The following is a 21,593-nucleotide window of genomic DNA, read 5'->3' on the forward strand; positions in this document are numbered from 1 at the left end:
TTAAAACCGATATTTTCTTAAAATTCAAGACCTTTAGGTTGTGTAAAACAAAACCTAGTACAAGGTCTCGTAATGTAGCTATATAAAAGCCAAAATTAAATTTTGAAGTAATTGAAGTACATGAAAATTGATTAGAATGATTTTTTAGGTGTAGGTACTACTATACTACTAATCAAGGTACACTCTTAATTTACGGCACAGGAAATGGCAGTCATCGCCATATTATAAAATGGCAGCCATTTCCACGGCCTTCTATCTATCAAAATTTTGTTGCTTCTGCCTTATTTGCTAAATATAATTTTTATAGCCAAAACGGAATTTCCTATTTTCCAATCGTTTCTAAAATCGATTTTCAGGACCATTATAGAGAGGCCTTCTGTAGTTGGTCATGTGCTGAAAGTTTTAAATCTTCGCTTCGGAAAGTGATCGGAGAACTGCTAACAACAAACTATAAATCTGAAACAAACTGACACATCAGGTCCAAAAGGCTGTGTTATACACTGCCTTTTTTGAGCCCCGAAAAAAAAATTGTCTCAGATCGACCCGGAAAAAAAATGTTCTTATAGAATGTGGCCTGTAGAATCCATAATTTCAAACAATTCCAAGATTGGGCTATTAGTTCAAAAGTTACAGCCCTTTCAATTTTCGTTCGAAATTGGTTTCTAGTCTATAACTTTGATTGAGAAGTCCGATCGAAAAAGTACGAATTGATTTGGATTCTACGCACCCAAATTACGCGGAATAAAACAGGATTTAATTTGATACCATTGTCATTAAAATTGACCTAATATTTTTTTATTAAGCCGACAGTATATAACGGAACTACATGTGAATGATTCGACTTAATGGTTGGTGTATCAATTTCCACAAAACAACAGTGGAATTTTGCTAATTGGACTTTAGCAATTAGCTCGTGCAAGTATTGAAATATTACTTAAAATTGTAAACGCAACAAAGCGACCTTACAATGACGTTAGCGTACTTGACATTCTTGCAAAGCAATATCGCAGGAATAATGGTGTACAACGCCATTAATGGAACCAATAAAACGCCGTCGGTAGTGCAACAATAATTATTATTGTAGTTGTATCGCGGCAATTAAAATGAATCACTATGGATTTTTAATTAAAACATAAATTACATTTGAGCGATCGATTAGCGACATTCGTTAATTGTAGTTGACTTGTCGGTTTCAAATCCATTTAATGTTAAGGTAAATTAATGACTTTAATTAATCAAACTCTTGTTATTACTAACAAATCTCTAATGGCCTTATTACAGCTTAATACAAATTGGAAGCTTACATATTACGAAAGGAGAAAATCAATTCTCCATAATCAAATTTTTCTGTTAGGGGTGCGCTAAATTACTTTCCTAAGTTGTAAGAAATTTTCTCGGGGGAATTGCACATCCCTATAACGCCAATGTGAGTTATCGCTTGTGAGACACGTAAAGACATAATGCAGAATTTTTGAGGCTTTATATTTTCAATTTACTTTCAGTAAATATGGATTTTGTGCTGTAAATGCAACCCCTCCTAGATGGTCGATTTCTTTCAGCTCTGCTTTGCAAACGTCCATTTAATGCTTTACTAACTGGGTGAGCTTATGTACACTTTAAAGTTCAATGTCATAATCGTTCATTGCTGATTCGAATTTATCTTCCCAAAAGAATTCAAGAGAATTTGGTTACTAAGCAAACTTCGGTCCACGTGGAAATTGCAAAAGAAAAGATGTGACATAATGCTCTTAAAATTTGTTCAAGTTCGCTTTCGCAACTGCTGTATAGCGTACTCGTACAACTTTGGCGATCTTCCAAATGATCTCATTGCATTATTGACCCTTGATATAACAGTTTTGCAATACGTGTAGGTACTGCAGAAAATCATTGCGGAAATGCGACGTAATAGAATGCATATACCTTTAATACCGATACTAAAACTTTATAGCATATAAAAAGTAAGATGAAAAGTAAACATTTCCATGGAAACAACCTGTCACATTTAAGCGATTCTTCCCTTATCCCTTTCAGATTATTGATTGTTACCCTTGTTTCTATAAAGATCACGAATTATTGGTTTACATCAAATACTGACAGGTCTGCAATCATATTTTTTGTGATGGGTATTTAAATTCTATGGAATATTGTTCTCATATTAGTTTCTGGAAGTCTGAGGCTCCAGTGAATCGGAGATATAGGACGCAAATTTAGTAGGGGTTTTGTTGCAAAGATAGCTGACCTAAAAGTAGCTCTCATAGATTTCCAGTTCACATTATAAAAATACCATTCAGCACAATTCCCATGTGTGGGTTTTTTAAGCCTAGGTTTTCTTGCACTGTGGGAGTACGGCGATCCTTATTTGTTTTTCAAAAAAAGGTATTGTGGTTTTTCCCCAGTTGCACGTTCGAATCTGTTGCCCATGTCAATTAACTCTTTGGTCAATTCCTCAGCACTTTACCGACACCGAACTGTCGGCATAATTATATTTGATAAACCCGTCCGCTATCCGTAATAAATGTAAACTTTTAAGGAATTTTCTGGTATGCCTTGATTTATAATGTTCAATCTTCTGATGTGCACTCATTTTTTGTCACGTGTAGTAATACTTTAAATATGCCATCAAAATTACTTTCGAAAAATCGATTACGGTACAACATAAAGTCTGTTCACTAGAATTTGGTCTTTTTAACACCTTGCTCTAAAAACCAAATGTAAGCCATTAATATCGTGGAGGAAGTTTATATTTTTGCATGATTAGAGATTGGCCCACCAGAGCAATTAATCCTAATTTTCTGGTAGTTTTACTTGTCGCGATTTGGTTTCTAACTAATGTAGGGTTGTAAATACCAAAAGTTTTCAGAAAATCATCTAATAATAGTGCGTGTTCCGGAGTTCAGAATTCATGACGTGATTGAACGTAATGTCAATTAATATACCTACGTTGCAAATATATTTCAACGGAATGACAACGAATAAAAGTAGTAGAGAAATTGTAAACATACCACGCGAAACAATTCGTCACGGAATAGTATTGTAATTAACTATTATTTTCCGAATATATTTAAACAAAGTTTAGTGATACGCTTCCATTATCTAGCCACTTTGTACGTAATAAGGAAAAAAATTCTTGTAAAAGTATAACCGCTTATTTCAAACGTTTTTAGTTACTTTTCTTATAGAAACAGATAGGTAGTAAATTGGCTACGGCTCACAATTCACAATAAGAATATACTCTGGAATATACAAATTAGAACAAGGCCAATAAAGCAATCCAGGTAAAAAACATGTAAATTCTCAATCAAGTGCGAAGAGAAGTTGTTTGCAAGAATTGCAAGGTAAAGTGCTATATTTAATCGATCAAAAGAACTTACCTGAAGTTCGATCGTAATTATATGAAGGTCCAGTCCGAAAATATTACAATAATTTGTTTACTATGTAGTATATGGTTCTTCTACTCTAGAGCACAATGTTTAAAGAAAATAAGTCCGGCCCTGCCTCATCATAATCCTGCCTCCTTGATGCTCCGCGCCCGGCTTCTCACTGTTATTTAAAGATATCCCACCCTGTTTTTCGGTATATTATGGATGGGGGTGGGTGGGTTGTAATATTTTCGGACTGGACCTTCATATAATTACGATCGAACTTCAGGTAAGTTCTTTTGATCGATTAATTATATTTCAGGTCCAGTCCTCAATATTACAATAATTTGTTTACTATGTAGATGTTTAAAGCAGAAACCGAAAACAGGACATAAAAAATAAGCTGCGCGTAAAATGAAAAACAAAAAACCTTTTATTCTCAACAACTAAACAAAATTTACTTCTTATTTACCCGTATTAGGTAAGTGGTAACCGCAAAAAGGTAAGTATAAAAAAGAGATATAATATTCTTATCTCTTACGAACGAACTCAAAACAAACTTATAGGTACTAAGGTAACAAAAAAGTATAGTAATTAAACTATAAGACACCGAATTTAACTATTTTGTGCCTCAAAAATCGAAGCCAGAAAACTCTTATCTTTAATTGGACGGTTATAAAACCGAGCAAAAGCGTTGGAATTTTTACTCCAACCTGCTGATTTTTTAATGGAGTCCAGAGAGAGTCCATTTCTTAATGCGGCTGAAGTGGATGCGTGTCGAATCGAATGAGGTTTGAAAACTGACGAGTCGACTCCCGCTGCCTGTAAGGTCTCCCTTACCCATCTACTTAGAGTTTGCTTCGTAGCAGGTTTATAAGGCTTTTTATACGTGATAAACAGCTTAAGACACCCTTGTCGCAAATTTTGTGTAGCTTCTAAATATTTCTGAAGCGTTGAGGCTACACATAAGTTGGCATTGTTAAAAAAAGGTAAATCTAAGCAAGGTTGCACTGAATTGACACTGGATGTCTTAATAAAATCAGGGACAAAAATTTTGACTCCTTCGTTAGTAAATTGAATATTTGAATGCGTTATAAGAGAAAAAGTTTGCATCCTATGGCCAGTTCCTAAGGCAAGTAACGTGATTAATTTATGGGAAAGACATTTTAAAGAATCTGCCTCTGTTTTTTCTAAATAAGTCAAAACAATTTGAGGATCCCATGTACAGTCGTACTTTGGTCTCGGTGGTCGAAGCCTAAAAATCCCCTTCATAAACCTTTTAATTTGAGGATCCTCTCCTAAATCGTGCGAAGTTATTAAAGATAAAGCAGCGCGGTGGGAGTTAAACGTACCAAACATGTTTTCTGTTGTTTCAAAAACATTTTGAAAAAATGATATTATATGAGAACTATTTTTTTCAAAAGGTGAAATGTTTTTGTTTACACAAAAACTCCACCACTGCTTATATGTTGAATTATACTGCTTTAATGTGTTGTCACTTATGGATTTTTCCATAACGTTTATCGCATTATTCGGTATGCCTTGTATTAGAAACGCTTGCCTGATAACCTGGCTACAGCCAGGATAAGGACCGAGGCCAGAGGATGTTTCTGATCGCTGAAAGGAGAAAATAAAATATTATCCGCTGGTCCAAAAAGTAGCAGATCACCTTCAATCATTTTCTCAAAAAGAGGAAACCACGGCTGTGATTTCCAATACGGTACAACTAATATTCCAGATGCATTGTCATTTAAAATTTTTTGCAAAGTTCTTAAAATTAAAGAAAATGGTGGGAATGCATAAAATTTTAAATTTCTCCAACTTATAGTGAAAGCGTCAACCGTTTCGGCTTTTGGGTCTATCTGCCAAGCGATAAACCTTTGACATTTACGATTTTCCATGGAAGCGAAAAGATCGATTTCGGGTAAGCCAAAGTTTTCTATGACTTTTAAAAAAATGTCATTGTTGAGAGCCCACTCAGTTTCCGTATTCGTGACACGAGAAGCTTTATCAGCATGACAATTTTCAGCTGACGGAATGTATGATGCAAAAATCCAAATATTTTTGGATTCGCACCAACGCCAAATTTTTCTCGTAATTTCATTTAGTTTCAAAAATCTTACGCTACCCATCTTATTCACACTAGAAACTGCAGTAGTATTATCGGTACGAATTAAAATACTACAATTAGAGTAATTTTTGGCAAAACATTGCAACCCAAAGTAAATAGCTTGGAGTTCCAAAAAATTGATATGTTCTTTCTTATAACCAGCTTCCCACCATCCATTGGTAGTTACGCCTTGACAAAAAGCGCCCCAGCCTGTTAAGCTTGCGTCTGTAAAAATTTCAAGGTCAAATGAATCTTTCCTCAAATCATTTTTTGTTGTATAAATATTAGAAAGCCACCACTTTATATCGTTTCGAATAGGATCTGAAATAATCATTTTCGCATAATAGTTCTCATTATTATGTTGCAGAGCCAGATGTTTTTCCCTTTCTAAAAATTTGGTATACACCCAGCCGTATTTTACAGCTGGACATGCTGACGTTAAAATCCCTAAGAATTTTGCAAGTGTAATAATCTGGCAATTTTTCCTGTTAAGTAAAAGTTGAGACCATTTAAAAATCTTGTCTCGTTTTTCGGGTGTAAGTTCTATGGTCATTAAACTCGAATTATACATAAAGCCTAGAAACTTAAATTTTGTGTCCGGAAAAAGCACACTTTTTTCCAAATTTACAATGAATCCCAATGATTCTAATGTGGACCTGAGAATTTGAACACTTTGAGTGCATTCGTCCTTCGTAGCCCCCAGAACCAAAAAATCATCAAGAAAATTTACACAAAGCACGCCCCTGGCACACCGTACATGTTCAACCACCGGTCGCAAAAGCTTCGTGAACGTATAAGGCGCGGTTGCCAGGCCAAACGGCAAACAGGTAAATTCATAAAGGGTGTTATTAAACGAAAATCTTAAATATTTTCTATGGGCTGGTGCTATTGGAAGTAAATAATATGCATCTTTTAAATCGAGAGAGGCTGCAAACGAGTTTTTCTGAATTAACCTATTTGCTGTTCTGAAATCCTCCATTTTAAAATGCGGTGCATAAACATATTTATTTAAACGTTTTAAATTCAAAATAAAACGTTTTTTGCCATTGGGTTTATCGGCTAAGAATATTGAAGACAGAAACTGATCTTTCAAAAAAGTACATTTCTGTATTGCCCCAATATTCAGTAAGCTAGCAATTTCATTATTAATTTGGCTACTTTCTTCCTGACCAAAAGATTTTGGGCGTAGAATTACTTGATTTGGCTTTTGAATAAAAGGCAATTTATATCCTTTAATCCAACTCAAAACAATCGAGGAAGGATTTATAAAAAGCCAAACTGAGTAAAAATGAATGAGGCGACCTGCATAAACAGCATTGCATTTTAAATTTTTCCTTACCTTTAAATCCTCTTCTTCCACGTGCTTTGGTTTTTGTTGCGATAAGTCTTGGCTGGTTCCGACCGGTAGGCAAATTTTTGTGATCGGGCCGGCCTCGTCTCGGGGTAATGACGGACCGGCCTGAACGCGTTTAAAGGCCGACTTGATCCGGGTTTACTTCGGTCACTTACAGTATCGCCCCCCCCTCTTTCTATTAAAAAGAGGTTTTGGCACCGATTTAAGTTCCTTACTTGCACTCTCAATAGCTTTGAGAGACTTAAGCTTTTCTGATAGATCTGTTCCAAACAGAAATTCGGCAGGCATGCATTTTTCGGCAACCGCCTGCAGGTTCTTTAAATGGGGTGTTATAAGATTTTTTCTTATAACAGATTCACGATGGAAGAGATTAGTAAGTATACGGCCGGAGTTAAACAGATCTGTCAATAAACCACTCCTCATATCTCCGGGAATATTCTCAATATTTCCCAGGATATTAGAGATTGCTTTGCCTAGAGCACAAAGCCCCTTTCCTAATTGATTTTGACCCTCGGAGTGAGAAAAATCTACCGAAAGAATAGGTTTTTGTAAGGCGGCTTTAACCTCTGGATTGAGAATCGGGGCCGTTAGCAAAGATAAATTTGAGGGTGTGTCATATTTACTTAGGATCGTTAATAAATCATCCTTTTTAAGGCCATTTTGCAAAAAAACCTTCCACCTCTTTGCAAGTTCATTGTGCAACAATGAACCGTTTTCCGCAGTGCTTTCTGGATCGTCGCCGAGCATATCAATGACATCCTCTGGTAAAGATACGTCATTATGAATTACAAGTTCATTATCTCGGGACTCACTTGACAAAACGCTACAGGCATCGTCAATTTTCCTTTCCTGAGTGGCATTACCTATACCTCTCGTATCGCCTAAAATAGATTGAGCACTACAGGCACCCAGATCTACCAAACTGCCCTCTGAAACAACGCTACAGGCGTCATTTCGAATAGCTCGATCAGCAGAATTATCTACAGAACGTGACAGCGTCGCAGTTTCGAGCGAAGCCCGCGGCATAGCAGAAGATGTTGACGAAGGCGCTAACTGCGCTGGAGCGGCACTTTTCGTTTCACGTTCACGGCGTACGTGACGACGGAAACTCCTGGACCTGCTTCGTCCCCGCGAACGCGAGCGTGCGCACGGACTTCGGGACTGAACCCGTCGCCTAGCCTCATGGCGGGGCTCGCTAATGGAATCTCGTCGTCGGCTGCGACTACGAGACCGGGAAATCCGAGATTGTTGTTGTTTTATACTCTTAAATTCCCTACGCAACTTCTTTAAAAGTTTCCGAGTCGATACGTGATCATCCTCGCTGCTCGCAGAGCAACTACGACTTCTATTCCTTTTGGATTTTCCCATTTCAACTATGGACGATAGAACGAGAGAAGTGTTTCGACAAACACCTGACCAAATTTGTCTAAAATTAGGGTAACATTAATACAATTACTTACGCCAGGAAATGATAGATCACACAATAAAAAACAAATAGGCCGAATGAACGAAATAAACGTCGCGAAGACCAGCAACGTGTTGATGCTCTGAGCACAAGAAACACAGTGAGAAGCCGGGCGCGGAGCATCAAGGAGGCAGGATTATGATGAGGCAGGGCCGGACTTATTTTCTTTAAACATTGTGCTCTAGAGTAGAAGAACCATATACTACATAGTAAACAAATTATTGTAATATTGAGGACTGGACCTGAAATATAATAATACATTTCTCGCAATGTTGACATGAGGTGTTACACCTTCAGCTTGTGAAAGACTAAAACAAAAGTTAAATACGTTGCAAGTGTAATTTTTTGTTTACTTGTTTGATGAACAACTTGGTAATTGGGGTGGCAACGCAATATTAGTAAATTGTCTCCAACCTATAAAAAATTATAAGTATATCTAACAGTTTAACCACTAAAGCAAACAGTATTAAATAACTAATATGCCCCCTTTGAATGTAAACAATGTTGGGATAAGAATTTTGCGTCAGCATTTGATGCAAGAAAATTTAACTATGAAAAGCACAACATGCAGTTCTAAAGGTGATTTGGTACCACAAGGTCATTTACTATGTTACATTTAAATTCAAAGACAGAGCTGTTTTACCACCTTACTCTTAGAAGAAATTTGAGGTTCTGAATCATCATCAGACAGAAGCTTGGTTGGCTGAGTAACCTTTCTTTTCCCTCTTCCTTTTTCTGCATCATCGGTAGACACGTAGTCAAGGTTATCCGCTAACTTTCGCGCCTTTTCCAAGGAAACTGCAAATTTATACATTCACTACATGATCTATATTACCATAAGTTTGCCATACCACCAAGTATGTCTACTTTTATTTCTTCGAGATCCCATTTGTCGGTATTGGGGGGAACTTCTCTCGTAATGAGGGAAGTTACATTTTTACTTTGTGCAGGCCACCAACATTTTGTATTGTTCTCGCATAACCATGACATGGGGATTTCTGAACTGTAATACTCGTCCGTCTCCTCATCATCATTGTTTAAAAAGGTCACAACCGCATATGACATTCTGTAAATAACTTATATTTACATACTTGTATAGCAAGATATTTTTTATAAATAATGATTAAAGTAAAGCACAAATGTTAAATAAAAAAATATATAGGTACATAAAAATAATTGGAAAATACAAAAAGTTTAAACTGAGACATCTAAAAGTTTACAATATAAAATATTTAAATTTCAGAATGTAGTAATGGTAGTACAACATATTCATGGTTTGAATAATCTAACATAATACATTTTCTTTTAATTTCTTCAATTGAAACTGTAACTTGTTCACCAAGATTTATATTTATAACACCAATTCCAATCTTTCTTGAATCACAAGGTACATTAAAAAAAGGTTGAACATTAGTGAACCTTTGTATATGTACTACACATTTATGATCACACATAGATATGTAATCTACTAGGCCAAATACACAATCATCCAACATAACACAATTGTTATATTTTGAATTTGAAATTGAAAAACCACAAAATTGAACAGATCGTATAATTTCTTCATTTTTTTTAGAATATTTCACAATGGGATAATCTCTAGGAGGTTCATACTTCTTAACCAAACGATTTTCTTCATATATTCGATTGACAAGTTGTTGTAAATAGTTTCCTGAATTTTGAAGCTTGTGCTTGATTTTCTGCATGTAGTTTTCATACTTGAACGCACTGAAGCTATCCAGTGGTCCAAAAGTTTTAACATCCGCTGATAAATGTACAAGATTGTGCACATTGTATGAAACAAATTCAATTCCATACAAGTCACCAAAACATTTTACAAACCACACCAACAAGGAATCTGCATACTCAATCAAACTTTTAGAGAGTTTAGAATCAACCAGGATTCTAATTGCAATGCTTAATGAAAGAAAATGTTCATAATAGATTGGGGGTAGTTTTTGACGTAAGAGTACAGGTCCAGTGTACAATAAAAATTGTCGGAACTCGGTTGCCTTCCAATGATCTATTTCAAATAGACTCCTGGGCAGTCTAACAAATTCTTCTGTAATTGAACATTTCATTTCAACAAATATACCAGAAATTTGATCTATTTCCTTTAATCTAACATTCATTCGACCTTTCACCCAAAACTGTAAAAGCCGTTTCATAACTCCTAAGCAAACAAGGTGCATGTAGTCGAGGGGAACTTGTGATACCATTCCAATATCTAGTTTGTCAAGGCAACAGTCTCTAACATGATGTTCTGGTTGCAGTCTGCTCTTAAATGCTGCATCTGTTCTTAATGGACTATTAACTTCTGGAAACACAACTCTATTTTGCACAAAGTCCCCCTCTTGGGTGCACTTACTGCATCCAAAATAGCCTGTATGACTTTTTATACCACATATAAACGCTTTGGCAGGAGCATCACATATAATTGCATTTAACATGATCTTAACCTTAACTACTTCTATCAAAAATTCGTTGTTTGTTAGCGATAAGCATTCGTCAACAAAGGGTTGCAGATACTCATTTGCATCTTCAGGTTTCTTAGTTCCATAAAAAACACCAATCAAAAATGGTTCTGTGTAATCATCAGCAACGATAGACCCCAATAGTGGCCAAAATTGTTTGGTTGAACTTTTAGCTAATGGTAAACCATCAATGTTGATGTTCACCCTAACTATTGATGGAATATTACAAAAGTATTTCTTTACAGATTGGGAAATTCCAGAACAAAAACCTAGATGTGCATACTTCCCACCAGACAAGCTAGACACACAATTAGTTGTAGTAGCTTTCGGTGTTTTTACCAGTGTTCTTACATCTGATGGTAAATTGTGACCATGACGTTGTAGTAACTGCAGCAACTTATTCACAAAAACATGTGGAACATTACATTCAATTACTAAATCGGCTAATTCTTCTTTAAGTTTTTCATCATTCACAGTATCCTTAGAAAACATTTTAGAATGTTGAGACTCATCACAACTCTGTCCTACTTGAGATTCCACTAATGCCTCCGTCTTCTGCCCGGATGAAAACATGTCATCGGAGGTGTCATCACTATTCGAAAATGCAGGTATATTTAGATCAGCATTTTGATCAAAAAGGTTCTGCCGTTCATCATAATCCAAAACAGAATCATTACATGGAATATCCAATGCTGTTCCAGTGGAGCACAAACCTGTTGTTTCGATTGAAGGCAGTAAATGTTGCTCATTTGCACTTTGCTGAATTTCTGTTAGCTTTTGTTGAATTAGCTGGTTTCTACGCCTCTTGCTTAACAAATGCAGTTCTTTAGGCATGATTCTCAATTATTACAATTTACTGCTCCAAATGTCTGTAAAATTAAGTACTTCAATAAATCAAAAATATATTCATTACTTATGTAAAACACCATTTATCAATTATGGAAAATGCAAATAAAAGAGTAGAAAATTAAAGTTTACAGTCACATTTAACTAGATGTAACCCTCTGTGCCATACTACAGTATAATTATAAGTAACATCGTACTACCATTAGCCACTTCAGACAATTATACTTGTGTGGAGGCTTGTGTACTGTGTAACTGATTGATTCTCGGTTAGATTGAAAAATAGCTTTGGGACCTAGGATCGGTGCAGTAATCCGACCTTGATACAAATTACTACAATTTGGTATCCGAGGCACTATACCTATATTGTCAAAGACTTCCGCTATGGCTCTACTATACTATAATGATCTATCTAAATACATATTCACACATTTCTAAGAACAGAAAAAATACTGTAATTACTGTAACTTACCTTATTAATACTTCCGCAAAACTCGGTGTAGAAAAGAAATATTAAATAAATTAGAGACCAGCACAGCACTTCTTTATGGCACCAACCAAATACACGAGGCAAAAAATTAGAACCTAACCCTACTTAGTATACGTTACAATTTTACAAAAGGCGCGACGCGGGACGCGCGATGGTTCGCATGTAGAATGCACATAAAAATAGCTATGTTCATGTTATATTGTTACGTGATGTATCTGCAACTTCCAAAATGTTTGGAGATATATTACTTTTACTTTAACAGTAACACTTGATATGGAATGTAATATAACTTAATGCAGTGTAAAAGCTATGTATACGTTATATATCATTTGTTATATAACATGTGCAAGCTGCAATGTTACGTACCAATAACATTACGTGTTTGAGATATTTGTTATATAACTTGTGATTTAGGTTATGTAACTATACAACGAATGTTACGTATCATGTATGTATTAACAAGTTTAAATCTGTAGGTTTATCTAGTGCTCTTGCAACAATGTTTATGTTATATAGTGTCTGTTATATAACTTGTGGCTTCTGAGATACATAACAACTACAACTAATGTTTGCTGGGTAAGGTATAACCAAATATTTCAAGACAAGCCGTACTTTACACTTCAGCTGGTTACAAGACAAAGACCATGAACACACATGTTAAATCCTATTTATTTGACCAACCCAAGCCACGCGGTAATTTGATCTGCTAATACCCCTAAACCACCCAAAAATCGCCCATTCCCTGCAGTTCACGCATTTCTAAGAAAAAAGTGGACTGCAGGTGTTTGAAATAAATTGTAAACACATGTGGTCTTCAAGAAATTCCATCCGTCTCATCTTCGCTCTCTTTCCCTTTTCTGTAATCCCACCAGATTTCTGTTTGCAGCTTGTGTAACTAACATAATGTATAGGGTGCTTCGTATCGACAATCATATTCACAGGACGTTGCTAAGGTTGGGGTATCTCAACAAATTTGTTAATATGTGTTTTTGTGACCTATTCCCTAAATTACTTCCAATATTTATGGTGCCTACGCCTTGGGCAATGATTTGTTTACCGTCTCCGACTGTTATAGCCTTCCGCTTACAAATCGTAAATTCTTCATAATTGTCGAACCATTGGCGACAAGGTGACATATGTTGTGACGCGCCCGAATCCGCGTAAAATATCATATTGCGATCGCCTACGACGTTAGAATTAGATGCCGAAAATAAATAACTATCGGAACCCGAATTATTAGAACCGCTTGCAGTATTAGCAACGCTCTTACTTAAAACTTAAAAAGTTTAAAACAGTCCTTCTTTTTATGGCCGGTTTTCTTGCAAAAATTGCATTTACCCGCGAACCCGGATTTTGATGTAGATTTTCCGAAATTTCGTTTCTGCAAGACATTTCGCGAACAAACTAGCCCATCGCTTTCATTAGATAATTCTGACTTACCGCCACACTGAAGCATTTCTTGTTTTAACAACCGTGGCACTAAATTACACTTTTTCTGCTCCTTTTTTATCAATGGAATCCCAGGCGGCGATAAACGGTCTATATTCCTCTGGCTCTGGCAAACTGAGTAGAATTTTGGCAACAACTTCGGCTTCAGAACGGGGTTGTTCTAAATCCTCCAAGCGCTGTGCCATTTCTTCAACGGTGGCGATATGTTGCGAAACTGTCATCTTTGAGCCATCTCATACTTGTAGAATTGTTGCAATAACATGTGAACCGAAGTCTCGTTTTTCATTTCATAAATTGAAACTGAACGATCCCACATCTGCTTGGACGTTTTTAAATTCATTATGTGCCGTACTTGGTTCTTCTCTAGCGCAAACTCTATGGTCATCCTTGCCTTTTTGTCAAGTCTATTCCACTCACTTAATTTTTGTGCCTGGTCTTCATTTGGCTGCGACGATGATCCATCTACGACATTAAGTAGTCCATGTACATCCAAATACGATTGCATTTGGAACTTCCATACATTGAAATCAGTACCGTCGAACTTCGGAAGCGTTACCTTTTCCATTTTCAAAAAAGAGGAACATGAACGCAATTCTTACGAAGAATACGAATTTCACAAATCACGAAAAAATTACTTATCCCGCAACGAAGCACGCTGCTCCCATAACCTGATGATATATTTATAAATCCCTTAGGAGTCCGCGAAATAAGTTGACTAATTTATTGAATGTACTTTAACAAGATGTGGGTAAAATGCAATTTAGATAAGTATTTAAAATGTAAAATGCAAAATGGTTTTGTCATTTATTTAAAATAGGAAAAAATAGGTATTTGAAATAACATTTCGAATACAACATGGTTTTACAATTTATTTATTTGCAATAAAATTTACATTAGCTGCGTATGAAAACAGCCTTTCAACAGGAGCCGATGACGGAAGTGGTGTGTTGTATTTTATAAATAACTTTTTGATGTTAGGAAATTGATCCAACATTGACAAATTTGTAAGTGGACTCTGAAGATATTGAAGGGCTTCAAGCTGTAACCCATTATTTAAATCTGAAGAGCCAGGGCTATCTGTAGAAGAATCGTCGAACAAAAAAATATGAGTACACATTACCGATTACTTACCTTTAAATGGGTTCGAAAGTTTGTAGTAGCATTGATTTGCCCTTTAATAAGTTTATTGCATTTGGAGCATTTTGCTGTAACCCCCCCGTTTCATTTTCAATATGTATTATTTTAAAAAACTTTCCATCTAATATCAACGGTAATGGCGTACGGTCGTTACTACTAGAGCCCTGGTCATTAGTTTCTTTTTCCTCTGCAGATATCTTATCCTCCTGACCACTGGACATGTTGATTTGTACACAGATTATGTGTATTTTTAAACCACTAATTAACTAAGAAATATAGTCAAAGTAAACGTATAATACTTGAATTTGAAGGAAATTTCTAAATTTTTTTATATACCGTTAAAAAAACGCGTGCGTAAACCACAGAAATCACGTAAACAAGCAAGCGACAACAGCACAAGCAAGCCAAGCACGTTTTGTGCAAGGAAGCGTTTTGATGCACTTCTTTACCCATTTTTAGTTTCTTTCCACAGATCACATTTGCAGGTAAACCAGAAAAACTTTGAATCGAATCTATACTACGTTATTTTAAATAGAAAATAGTTATACTGATTTATTTAAAATAGAAAATAGAAAATGATTTTATCTACAGTATTTAAAATACAAAATATAAAATGGCATTTTCTATTTTAAATACGTATTTCAAATAAATTCATTCGAAATAGGTACCCACCTCTGTTGGCGAGAAGTGTGTGCCCCTGCCTTTAAGTCCCGTTAATTTATGACATTAGGTTTCCTTTCATTATCGTGGCTAAATGGGCATTGATCCCGAGAAAAGCCAAAAAAAAATAAAAAATCGGTTTAATCGTTTAGCCGGCGCACTAACGTGCGAGTGGTAAAAAACGAGTAACAGCGTTAAAAGTTTTAGGCACTTCTGCCACTGCCACTGTTCGCATTTACGAATGCTACGCCACTGGTCTCATTATGTGGCAGGTGGTAACACTGCTTCCATATTCTTCCCAGAACCAACATATAACGCTAGCCTGAGATCTATTAGCGAAATCCATTGGTGAAAAAATGCGCACCGAGTGCAAATTTTTATAAACCATTGGTCATTATAGTGCAAGTATTCGTATTCCATTGGTAAACTGGTGTCGCATTTGTTGCATTTAGTGCAAAAAGTTCCGCACGAGGTCTTGAGCAGGTGCGGCACTGGAATTGATCAGCTGTTTTTTGTTGTGTTTATTTCGAGGGTTTATTTGAAAATGGCCACAAGCAAAGAGGCAAAGGCGGTTTTATGTTTAGCCATTTTATCTAGCAGCAGCAGTAGTAGTGAGGATGAGGAGTTTGTTGCCTTGTTAAAGGAGAGAGTGAAGTTACCAAAAATTAAAAACTTTGTGGATGAAGTACTTAATAAATTAAGCGACGATCAGGTAGGTACTGTTAAGCCTAAAAGGAATTGACATTAAATTGATTTTTAGTTTCAGAAATACTTTCGATTACAAAGAACAACAGTGCAGTTATTAATTAACAAATTTCAAAACTCGAAATATTTCCCGAAAAATGATGGACATGGTGGTCGGGTACCTATACCTGCAGAAGTGCATACATATGCATTTTTATGGTATAATTTTATAAGTAACTTCAGACTTTATTAATGTGTATTTATATAGGTTCGCTGGCAATAAATGCACAACTAAAGATGTTGGACAAAGGTTCAATATAACTGAATCATCGTTTCACAGAGTGATGGACCGGTTTATGGGATTTCTGTTAGAATTGGGCCCAGACATTATAAAAATGCCAAAGTCTGCTCTAGAATTGGAACAAATAGAAAAAGAATTCAGAAAGGTGCATACATTTCGTATTTGTGAAATTTTTGTATTATAACTATTTTTCTAGGTAGCTGGATTTCCAGGTGTCGTGGGATGTATTGATGGAACGTCAATCACGATTAGAACGCCTGCTCACAAGATAAAATCAACTTATGTTAACAGACATGACATACCATCCCTAACACTACAAGGCATATGTGACTACAAGCGTAGATTTATAGATGTCTTTACAGGCATACCGGGTAAAGTGCATGATTCTCGTGTTTTCAAAATGTCGGAAATATTAGCTCTGTTACCAAACCTGTGTGGTACCAAATATCACATTTTAGGAGATGGAGCATACTTCATAAGACCATGGCTTTTAACTCCATATAAAGATTATGGAAAGCTAACACCTGACCAAGTTAACTATAATAAGAAGTTCTGTGCTACTCGTGTCTTAATTGAAAACACTTTTGGCATTTTAAAAAGCAGATTTCGCCAATTAACCAGATTGGATATGAAATCTGTTGTAACTGCAACAAAGATTATAATAAGCTGCTGCATCCTCCACAATTTTTGTATCAATGTTGATGACGTAATAATTGATGACATTGAATACGAAGAACGTTTTCAAGAAGGTGCTAGAGGAGAAACTGAATGGCAGCAGCGAAAAAAAGGCGAAGACAAGCGCAATAATATAAAAATGAGTTTAATATAGGTATTAGGTTAGATACTTAAAAGTTATAATAATGTAAGAATATGTAAATATTATATCTTATAACAATACTACTTAGATACATTTTCTTCGAGGTTTTCTTTTCCTAAAATTTGTTTTATTAATTGTAACTTCTCCCTGTGGCGCCGTTCACGTGCTTTTTCTTTCACTTCAAATATTTGTAGTAATGTTTCTTGTATTGTTTTATTTTTTGTCTTCTGTTGAGGAGTGTGGCTTGTACTGGGCATATCGTCAGAGCTACATTCTGCAACTGGTTCTTCAGAAAGTGATGTCTCTCTTTTTCTTTTTATAATTGTGACACCTCGTGATGATCCAGTAACTTCAGGTTGAATGGAATCATCAGAAGCCGAAATTTTATTTAACTCATTTTCAAATGGTACAAGCGCTCTAGAGCTTCCAGAGGTCATGTTATTTTCAACAGCAGCTTTTTTACGCTTTAATACAGTTTTATATCTATTTTCACACTGCAGTCCGGTCTTGCCAGTGTGAAAATATTTATTAATGCGTTCCGCAATGTTTACCCACATCACCTTTTTTGTTTTAAATTTTTGTAAAGGTCCTACTTGTCCCATCCATTGCTCGTACAGATCAAGTAACATTCTTGTTTCGTCATCGCTCCATTCTATTGCATAAAATAGAAAAACAATTTAAAGAAAAATCATATTTCTCTTCTTAATACTCACCACTAATACGTTTCCCCTGAACATCGTTTTCTTCCTCAATGGGTTCACTATTTTCTTCGGTGGGTGGATTCTCACCATATATTTGAATTGTGCTAAAATTTATAATTATACATTAAAAAAATTACACTAACACAATTACAGGCACTTACGAATCATCTTCATTAACCCTGTAAATAGTACTTAACGCTTCCTTTAAGGAAATAAATCCATTACTTATTAGTTGTATAAGATAATTTACTGTAAAATCATCATCATCTGAAATCAATTACCGATTTATTTACATACGTTCACATTGATTTAACTTACTTGTAATTTTGAATAATATATCAGAGTCGTTATCTGGTACCTATATTCAACGTTATAATTTCGTCATTAATTTGAAATTTGACTTGCAATACATCCATTTTTAACTTTTTTAATAAACATAACCATGAATTCAACATGCAACGTGCCAACCAACTGTACTCCATTGACAACGACAACGCACTATTGAGATCAGCTGATACAACTCGCGCAATTCGAGTGTCGACCTAGCGCAGATTTTTTCCGTCCAATGGATTTTTCGCTATAACTTTTACCTGTTGCTATTTTAAAGATTGAATAAAAGGTCCAACGAATGTGTTTGTGTTATTCATGTTCATTTTGTTTTATGTTTACACAAGTCTGAAGGAAACTGAAAACTGGCGACGCCGATACTCTTTTATAAAAGGAAAGAGCGCATAACATTCTTAGTTGTTAATTCCAACAGCATCAAAAGTTGTTTTGTATCGACCGACCCAACCCCTTTTTGTTGCCTTGAACAGTTTTATTTTTATTTTGAACCCTTCTCCGAAGTGTAGCTTGTGGAACACCATAGAGTTTAGATGCTTTCAACCATCCAGCTTCTCCGCTAGTGACGGCGTCTATAGCACGTTGCATGGAATCCTTACTCTAGCCCCGGCCGGTAGGGCTGCCAGATTTGAAAATGTGCAAAGCGGGAGGATCTTCTCGAAGGAGAAAACATAAGCCACACCCAAAAAGCATTTTTTTTACTACTACTATTAACAGCATAAAACTGCTCAAAAATAGTTAAAAGATTACGTTTAAAGTAAAGATGATTAATTGAATTTTCTTTTTCGCCAACTTTATGCAATTTAAATTTAAAATAACCTAAAAATATTTATAGGTACATATTTTAAGCTGCTCCCTACTTTATTAATAATATGTTTTCCATCTTTTTCTAAAAATTTAACAAATTCTTGGCAACTTTCTGTATAGTTATACTTAATCATTAATTCAGATTCTAAGATATCTATTGCAAGAGAGTTTCTTTCCTTTCTCCATGCTACAGACATTGAACTAAAAACTCTTTCGCACATTGCATTAGAGTGGGTAAGAGAGAAAACGTATTAACAGATTTTCAAAAAATTTGGACACTTGTATGATTTAAAAACAAACCCATTATTGGTCAATTATAAAATTAGAAAAAACATCAGGTACATTTTGTAAAAAAGAAGAAAGTCGTACAAGTTCCTCAAACAAGATGTCCACATCTACATCAATATTAAACTTTTCAGAAATTTTTAAGAAATCGTTTAATTTCGGGTTGGTCCTGTAGCGCTGAGGGATATGACGCACGTTTTGAAATTAATTAATTTCTTTACCACTGAAGCATTAAAACTATCATAAGCACTCTGGGTGTAGTTATTCTGATTGTGTGAACTATAGAAATTGAATGAATTGCAAAAGCTGACCTTTGCGTCATATCACCGACAGGGTTGGGATATGATAGGTATCAAAAAATGGTAAATATCAGAATTGCAATGTTTTAACTGAAATATAATTTGTTAGGATTATAAAATTTCAGTTAAAATAAAACCCTAAAATGGTTGTATTTACCATGTTTTTATAGCTCAGTAAATAACTCTTTTTGGTGAGGGGCGGGGGTAATATATGATGAATAATAAATGATGATGATTATTTAATTATGGAATTCTTATTTTTAATTTAATTTTTTCAAAACTTATCCTAGATCAAAGTTATTCTTGATTGGTACAAAAATACTTTTAAGTTAGGTACCTAGCAAATGCGCGATAAAATATACAGCGAGTGTTCAGAATTCAGAGATAAAAAACAAATACCATAGTTGTGAGATTGTGACACTGGAAAGTGCCAAAATACATAAGGAAGACACATCATTATTAGAATTATTTTAACAAAGACTTTAAGATAGGGTTAGATGGTTTATATTGAATTTAATTAGATGGTTTATTTTGAATTTAATAAATCAGTGACAAAGGGAAAGCTTAAAAGTAAAGAAGAAATTCAATCATCTTGTTCCTGATTTTCATCAATGTTCTCATCGCTGTAAAAAAAACTGTATGTGTGTACTTTTAAAACAACTAGATACAATTTGCTAAAATAAAAACACTTACTGAGTTTTGTTAGTGGTATTTTGTTTGTTCTTGTTATTAAGTCGAGCGGTAGCATGTCTCAGCCAATTTTTGATGGCGCTTATTATATCTTGCTCAGTGGTAGACTTCAGGTTTGGACTTGCAGCAGCTGCTTTTGTAACAATATATAGACAATGCAAATATACTATTTAAACAACAATAATAAACATACTTTTAATACATTCCGAAATAATTAAGGACGATAGCATCTTCTTCCCCTTTTTGCCTTCCCAATTGAACTGGGCACCAACAGAGTCTGTCAACACTTTTCTTAAAATGTTTTTTACCACACTGTTGGTATCACGTCCGCCAACTTTGGCCAAAAAGGCTACCTGATAAAAAATTAGAAGCTAAATATTTAGAATTAAAAAAATGTACAAACCATCTTTTTCTGCTTCTCCTTTGAACCTGCCCATGCCTCTAATTCCTCAGTGGATGTTATAGGTAAGTTTTCTTCAATGTCAGATAAGGCATCATCATTATCATTATTTAATACAGGCTGTGTACAACAATCTGTTGCCCTCTCAAGATTCATTCCATCACTTCTGATCGATGAGGAGGCAGAACTACTCATTGGTAGCAATGACCGAATTGCTTTTGAAGTGGTAAAACCATTTGAATTTTCACTTTGTTCATCATGTGTCATTACCTTTTTTTTTGTGGGACCTTTGGGAAGCTTGAGATGTCATCTATTTCTGATTCTTCATTACTTGAAGGGTCAGAAGGGATCATTGATTTACGAAGGAAGTGATAAGATATTTAAATCCATCGACATCTTGTAGGTCAAAATATAAATTTAAGACGGATCTCAGTGTCCATTGAAATCCTTCGATGCAATATATGTTATTTCTTTTGGTGTTCTTACTTTTGTCATATACTTCCACTCCACTCACTTCGCTTCTTTATGAGAATGTGCAAAAAATCCAGCACTTTGGTCCCAAAGATTTTTCGCCCTAGAGTATCATTCATACGGTTATATGTGAGCGGAAAATATTAATTTTTCTATGTTCCCCAACATTTTCAAAACTTTTGCTGATTGTACGCATAATTCGCTGCCGTAGTTCTATTCTTCTTTCCTTTTTGTTTTGGGGACATTGTGTTGATTTGTGCCCCAATTTATTACAAGAATAGCACTTTATGCCGCAAACATTTTTTACATGTTTTACTAAATTACTAAATGGAACAAATCCGGTTCTTCTCATTGCTCGGTGTAACAGTATTTCTGTACAGCTTATTTAAACTTTTATTTTTACGTGATTCAAGTGTCCAGTCTAAATGTAATCATGACTCCCAAGTATGAATGAT

The 21,593-nt window shown here is 35.2% G+C and overlaps 3 protein-coding genes across 3 annotated transcripts; 1 reads left to right on the forward strand and 2 right to left on the reverse strand.

The window, feature by feature from the left end:
- Positions 1-6,970: 6,970 nt before the first annotated feature.
- On the reverse strand, positions 6,971-8,483 carry LOC116159395. The gene is made up of 2 exons (XM_031472366.1): positions 7,636-8,483; positions 6,971-7,584 (listed from the first exon to the last, which is right to left on the reverse strand). The coding sequence occupies exons 1-2, from the start codon at positions 8,189-8,191 to the stop codon at positions 6,971-6,973; spliced, it is 1,170 nt and encodes a 389-aa protein (XP_031328226.1). The 5' UTR covers positions 8,192-8,483.
- Positions 8,484-8,490: 7 nt separating this feature from the next.
- LOC116159405 lies at positions 8,491-12,201 on the reverse strand. The gene is made up of 5 exons (XM_031472377.1): positions 12,078-12,201; positions 9,140-9,354; positions 8,940-9,086; positions 8,642-8,702; positions 8,491-8,596 (listed from the first exon to the last, which is right to left on the reverse strand). The coding sequence occupies exons 2-5, from the start codon at positions 9,351-9,353 to the stop codon at positions 8,491-8,493; spliced, it is 528 nt and encodes a 175-aa protein (XP_031328237.1). The 5' UTR covers position 9,354; positions 12,078-12,201.
- Positions 12,202-14,807: 2,606 nt separating this feature from the next.
- Positions 14,808-17,155, forward strand: LOC116159414 (putative nuclease HARBI1). Its single transcript, XM_031472386.1, has 5 exons — positions 14,808-16,053; positions 16,102-16,244; positions 16,294-16,471; positions 16,523-16,697; positions 16,785-17,155. Exons 1-5 carry the CDS (start codon positions 15,886-15,888, stop codon positions 17,153-17,155), a joined length of 1,035 nt encoding a protein of 344 aa, XP_031328246.1. The 5' UTR covers positions 14,808-15,885.
- Positions 17,156-21,593: the final 4,438 nt, after the last annotated feature.

This window comes from Photinus pyralis, unplaced genomic scaffold (genome assembly GCF_008802855.1).
Source record: "Photinus pyralis isolate 1611_PpyrPB1 unplaced genomic scaffold, Ppyr1.3 Ppyr1.4_LG1, whole genome shotgun sequence".
NCBI classification, from domain to species: Eukaryota; Metazoa; Arthropoda; class Insecta; order Coleoptera; family Lampyridae; genus Photinus; species Photinus pyralis.